The sequence below is a fragment of the Carassius gibelio genome, chromosome A18 (genome assembly GCF_023724105.1).
Source record: "Carassius gibelio isolate Cgi1373 ecotype wild population from Czech Republic chromosome A18, carGib1.2-hapl.c, whole genome shotgun sequence".
NCBI lineage: Eukaryota > Metazoa > Chordata > Actinopteri > Cypriniformes > Cyprinidae > Carassius > Carassius gibelio.
In genome coordinates, this window is record NC_068388.1 from 7,801,271 (window position 1) to 7,808,332 (window position 7,062).

At 32.4% G+C, this 7,062-nt stretch overlaps 1 protein-coding gene across 1 annotated transcript; it reads left to right on the top strand.

Annotated features, from left to right (window-relative positions):
* Positions 1–6,076, top strand: LOC127934101 (chitin synthase chs-1-like). The gene is made up of 12 exons (XM_052531272.1): positions 1–130; positions 205–379; positions 461–527; positions 670–807; positions 1,751–1,951; positions 2,035–2,319; positions 2,885–3,064; positions 3,482–3,833; positions 3,965–3,996; positions 4,380–4,444; positions 5,572–5,682; positions 6,071–6,076. The coding sequence occupies exons 2-12, from the start codon at positions 323–325 to the stop codon at positions 6,074–6,076; spliced, it is 1,494 nt and encodes a 497-aa protein (XP_052387232.1). The 5' UTR covers positions 1–130; positions 205–322.
* Positions 6,077–7,062: the final 986 nt, after the last annotated feature.

Sequence of the window (7,062 nt, forward strand, 5' to 3'; positions counted from 1 at the left end):
AACACAAAAACAGCGATGTCCAGTTTGAATTCCATATTTATTTTGATGATGCTTTCAAGGATGTTGATAATGGAAGGCATGCAAATGAATATGCTGAAAGTATTGTGGATGTCATCAAAGAAGTCTACACGTATGTATCCTTCTTATATAACTATATCTGTTTTTATGTGCAAAACTAATCTTCTAATACTTCAAATACATTAGCATTTTCAGTGAAGAAGACCGATCCATATTCAAGCAGAAGGCAGCACTACCACCCCAGAAGATCATAAACACCCCTTATGGGGGGCGGCTGGAATACACCCTCCCTAAAGGCAATCTGATGATGATTCATCTGAAAGACAAGACACTTATCCGTCACAAAAAAAGATGGTCTCAGGTAAGATTCATTAAAGATCCAGTTAAAATGCAGCTACAGATGTTTTGTAACCACAATTTTACCAATAATCTGTGTTTGCAGATAATGTACTTGTATTACATTCTTGGCTGGAGACTTAACAGACAGTACTTCAAAGAGTTTGAGGAAGGTAAAGAACTGGAATCCATTAAGAAGAGACAGAAGGTTAGAGGATTAGATGATTTAGACTTCATTACTAGTTCTTCTAGAAAGTAATACAATATCAGCTAGGCTTTTGATTTTTTACTATGTTTTTAATGCTCCTTAGAAAGAAAGGGAGAACACGTATATCTTGGCCCTGGATGGGGACACTGATTTCCAGCCATCTGCAGTCATGCTGTTAGTCGACAGACTTAAACTCTACCCAGAGGTTGGGGCTGCCTGTGGCAGGATTCATCCAACAGGCACAGGTTGGGATAGATATTAAGCATTGTTTAGAAATTTTATTGTTTTTGATTATTTGGTCATTCCATTGTTTGGTCATTTCCATTGTTCAGTAAAGCTAAGTTCAAACTGACAGGATGAGATGACGATTTTTCCTGCATCTATTTTAAAAGCTTCGTCACATACATGGGTTTGCCTACATTGATACCAAAGCAACCCATGCAGATTATTTGTGGATCACACAAAAATAAATGATTTACAAAAGGAGGTATTAGGCAGAATGATGTGTCAGCCAGTTATTATTTTCACACAGTTAATTAAATGGTGAATGACAATGTCTATCATCTCATTTTGTGTGCCAAATATATTTATTCGTAATGTATTACTAAACTATAATACAATTATTATAATTGCATTATATTAAAATAATTGTTTGACATTTTTAAAAGCTGAAGTTATTATCTTGTTTTATTTATTATTTAGAATATGTAAAACTTAATATTTTAGTATGATGCAGAGAAGGTGTGAAGAATAAATTCACCAAATAAAACAACAAATAAATTAAATAGGAAAATAAATTAAAAGAATGACCAACTATTTCTGATCTGTAGCACTGTCCTTTGTATAGGGATAAATGCAAGCAAATTTCATTTACCATACATTCGCTCCTATGGGGACAAAAGAAACGAGCACAAGCAATTTCATTTTTTTTTTTTTTTTTGACAAACTGGTATTTTTCAGCAAATTCATTTATAATTTGGTAGAAACTAGTCAAATTAGGTAAATGCCAAGAAAGACATGCACTTTTCTTTGAAAACCATGATAAAACAAGTACAATATTTAACCATTTTGCTGATTGAATTATATTTTAAAATCTGAGAACCACTGCTCTAGAAAAATTCACTATTGACTATAGATTATAAAGGTGATAAATTGACTAATGAGATAATTTCTTCACTATGCTTGAAGGGCCCATGGTGTGGTATCAGAAGTTTGAATATGCAGTAGGCCACTGGCTACAAAAGACTGCAGAGCACGTGTTCGGCTGTGTACTGTGCAGTCCTGGATGTTTCAGTCTTTTTAGAGGAGCCGCACTCATGGACGACAATGTCATGAAGAGATACACAACAAAAGCCAGTGAAGCCAGCCAATACGTCCAGTATGATCAAGGTCTGCTTGAAGCTAACAACTGACAAATAATACCAATTAAACCTAGACTAACATAATTCCCCATCTGTTTGGTGTAATGTCAGGTGAGGACCGCTGGTTGTGCACTCTGCTGCTGCAGCAGGGCTGGAGGGTGGAGTATAACGCAGCATCTGATGCATACACCAATGCTCCACAGGAATTTAAAGAGTTCTACAACCAGCGCAGACGCTGGGGACCCTCTACCATGGCCAACACCATTGACCTCTTGGGTTCAGGAGAACTGACCTCTCAGAGGAACAGCTCTATCTCAAAACCTTACATCTTGTACCAGATTATCAGCATGGGTGCTTCCATTCTGAGCCCTGCCACTATCTGTCTCATGATTGCAGGTAAAGTTTTGCATTAAAAAAAATGTAGATTCGAGATACACCGACCATAAATTGGAACTGGCTTTTTTTGTTGTTGTTGTTGTTGTTGAATTTTCATTCCAAACACATGATCAGCAAACAGAAAAAGGAAAAAAATACTGTCGCTTGCAGAGCAAGATCACTGTTCACAATGCACAAAATATTGGAAGAAAAATATAAATAATGAATTGGGGGTAGGGAGTTTATATGAATATATCACTCAAGAGAACTGACCGTGTTCAGAAAAGTTTCGACTGGCATTTTCTTTTCCTTATACCTCCATATAAAGTAGTGTTTATAAGCACATTATTGCTTTGTTTACAGCAGTAACCAAGGAAAGGCTATGGAGCAAATAATCAACATATAAATTAGCTTAAATAAATCAAAAAATCAGCCATGAAAAATGATGGGTGTATCACTAAAAAAAAATTTTAAGAAACCGGGTTCTCTGGATTTATTGTCCTGTTTTTGCAGTATGCCAAAAAGATTTTACTTTTCAGTTACATTTGTCCAAAATCAATTTTAAAGTGCTTTGTTTCTCTTGCAGGAAGCTTTGTGTTCGTCTTTAAAATGAATGCGGATCTATCCCTTGTTTTGGCCATAGCTCCCCCTACTGTCTACCTCATCCTGTGCTTCAAACTGAAATCTGACACACAGATTACAATTGCAGCAATCATGAGTGTTTTCTATGCATTTCTCATGGTGGGAACAATTCTCTCAATCATAGGTAATGGTTGTTTTTTTAATTGAAATAAAGTGAAGCATAAAAAAGTTCTGATTTTCTCATTTCTAATTTTCTAATTAAAGCACAAATGTTTTGGTATCAACACTGATAATCATAAGAAAAGTTTGTTAAAGCACTTAGTCAACATATTAGAATAAATTCTGAAGACTGAATTTTGTAGAAAACTTTCCCCTCAAAGAAATAAATGAAATGTAAAAATATCTTAAAACAGAAGACAGTTCTTTTAAATTGTAATAATATTTCAAAATAGCCTTTTAGTCCATCCATATTTTAGACTGTTTAAAGATGGCAGTATTATCTAACCTTGGACAGCCACAAAACTCTAATTTTGCTTGACGGGTGACAAATGGGTGAAATATCTATCTACAAAACTTTTTCTCCTTATGTCAACTTTCATAGGTGATCTAGTGATGCAACAGACTTTTATGACTCCCAGTGGTCTGTTCCTCATTGGCATAGTGGCTATGTACATCATCACGGCAGCTTTACACCCCCAGGAGTTCTCACTGGTCATCTATGGACTGGTATATTTCCTCTGCATTCCCAGTGGGTATCTACTCTTAATTATTTACTCCATAGTCAACATGAACAATGTCACATGGGGCACCCGTGAATCCGGCAGCAAGGCTAAAGCTACAGCAGTCAATACCATCAAGAAGAAGTTCGTGAATTCTTTATGCTGCAAATGTCCATGCTTGGAATCTGAAGATCAGTTTGAGGAGATACTGCCAACAGAAACCATAACACAGAGGTAAAAACATGTCCACACTATAGGATAGTTTCACACTGACACTTTTATTCTATTTTATTTTGTAACTATTTTTATATATGGGTTTGTTTTTAATACTACTACTAAACGTATATTGCATTCCTACTACGCAGGGAACACGAGTTCCAGCTTAGTCCTCATCAAAGTAAGTATGACTTCCATACTTAAATGGATAGTTGACCCAAAAATGACAATTCTTTCATCATGTACTCACCCTCAAGTTGTTCCAAACCTGTGTGAGTTTATTTCTTCTGTTGAACATAAAAGAAGAAGAATAAAGAAAAAATATACATTTTATGGAAGTCATCCAGACACTGATTGGTTACCCTCAATATTCAAAATATATTCTTTTGTGTTCAGAAGAAGAAAGAAATTCATAGAGCTTTGGAACAATTTAAGGATGAGTAGGCCTAAGTGATCGAGGGAATTTTCTTTTATGGTTGAATTATCCCTTTAATATCCTAACATTCTAGGTAGAATCACTGAATTTGACTACCATTGATACTAATGTGTGTTTAATTCCAAAAGCTTGGATTGAACGACTGCAGATGAAATCTAACGACTTTCTCTTGGATGAAACTGAACTCCCTTATGTAAGTTTAACTGGTTAAGGATTGCTCAAGTGGTGTGCCAGCATTTTCCATGTGTTTTTAGACAAGAATGTGAATGGCCTCCAAATCGATTGCAGATGGTTTCATCATCTTGGGTGGATAAAAATTATAAGAGGATAAAAATAATGAAAAGCATGTGCTACCAAATATACTTGGGTGGCAATTAATATACTTATAGGCTCAGGTTAAGTCTGTGTGCGGGAAGCACTGGTGTGGTAACTGTAATATAATCAGAATAATTGATCCGGTCTATATAATATAATATAATATAATATAATATAATATAATATAATATAATATAATAAATATAATATAATATAATATAATATAATTGATTATGGGCCGTTGAATTATTAGAAAATAATGCACTCCCACTTCACATCATTACCACCTCGGGTGTAATTTTTTTTTCTCTAATAATTAAATGGCCATAATCAATTATTCATTATATTATAATTTAATTGATATATAATTTTAATTTAAATATTATTTTAATTGTTGTTTTTTAATTGTATTTTTCAAAAGTAGTCATGTATTATTGTGGCATAATACATCTTGCAGCTTTTTTTTTATATGTCAGATATGTAGTTTGCATATTAATACTTTAAATGGTAACACTTTAGAATAAGGTTCCATTAGTTAATGTTAGTTAACTACTTTCGTTAACATGAACTAAGCAAGAACAATCCTTTTACAGCATTTATAAGTCTTAGTAATGTTAATTTCAACATTTACTAATGCATTATCTAAATCAAAAGTTGTGCTTGTTAACATTAGTTAGTGCACTGTGAATTACCATGAACTAACAATGAATAACTGTATTTTCATTAACTAACATTAACGAAGATGAATAAATACAGTAATAAATGTATTATTCATTGTTTGTTCATGTTAATTAATACATTAACTAACATTAACTAATGGAACCTTATTCTAAAGTGTTACCCTTTAAATGTATCATTTGACCACACTAAAATACCATTCCAATAAACTAAACTACAACAACTGAGTTTTGTCATGCGTTTACTCTATGCATTGTGTTACTGATTAGATATAAGCTTTATGTAAATGTAGACTGATATGTTTTAATACCTCTCTTTCTGTTGAAGGATGAAATCGATTTCTGGAGAGAACTGCAGAAGAAATATCTGGAACCTCTTAAAGAGAATAAAGAGCAACAGGAAAAAATTGCTAATGATCTGAAAGAGCTTCGTAATAAAGTATGCCAGCATGCAAAAAAGTACTTTTTATGTAGTTTTGTGTAAAATATTTGCTGTGGAACAGTAAATATATATATATATATTTTCTCTCTCTCTTTTCTATACAGGTTACATTTGTCTTTTTCTTCTGCAATGCACTATGGCTGGTGGCAACTTTCTTCCTTCAGGCAATTGGCAGCACAATCGCCATAAAGATCCCAAAAGTCTATCCAAATGGGACTCGTTTCATGTCAGAAGACTTTTCTATAGATCCAATCGCACTGATGTTTCTACTGAGCTTTGCATCATTGCTGTTAATTCAATTTTTTGCAATGCTTTACCACAGGTAACTAAACATGCACACAAGAATAAAATAATGATAAAGACTCATTTTTCTTTTATACACAAGAAATGATCAAACGTATTTCATTTTAGTATTTCAATAAAAAGGTAGAAAATCAAGTGTATTATTCATCATACTATTAATGTATAATGTATATTATACAATGTAAATATAAAACAAAAGTTTTAATATGGGTATATTTCATACAGATTTAAACCTATTCCATATATAGTATTTATAAGTAATGGATTATGTTTTTTGTTTCAGAATCTACACATTAATCCATTTTGTGGCATATGCTGACACAGAAATTAAATCTTTTAGAAAGCAGTCCCATCAGGTGAGCCAAACAAATCACACACAAAATGCTGATGTATTAAATTGTATATATATATATATATATATATATATATATATATATATATATATATATATATATATATATATATATATATATATATTCATGAACCATGTCCACCATGTTGCACAGATCCCAGACTCAAACCACCAGCCTGAGATGAATGACCCAGAGACAGCCTTATGTATTGAGAACCCCTCTGCTGTGCCTACAAATGCAGTATAAAGTGTTTTATTTATTAATTAATGTTTATAGTCTGGTGGAAACCAATATAGTGCAAATATAATGTATAATTTTTGTGTGTGTGTGTATATGCATAAACCTGAATTTTCTGTTGTAGAGTAAAGAAATCATGCCTGCCAATTAACTGATTAAATTATTTTTTTATTTTATTAATTACATGAGATGCCAAGAAATAATTAAATAATCACAATCAATCACATATTGAATATTAGCATTGAATATTATACACAATACAAGAAATTGCCAATTACGTATTGTTTGTTAGTCATTATATTATTTACTTCCACTTTATTATTTCCATTCCATATACAATGCCACTATATTTCTTACTTTCTTTTTAAAAAATTAACCACACTAAAATAACATGTTAAATTGACAGTCATATAGAAATATTTTAAATCTAGTTTGTACTAATTTACTGTAGAGTTAGTAAAAAAATATTTAATATGTTAAAATG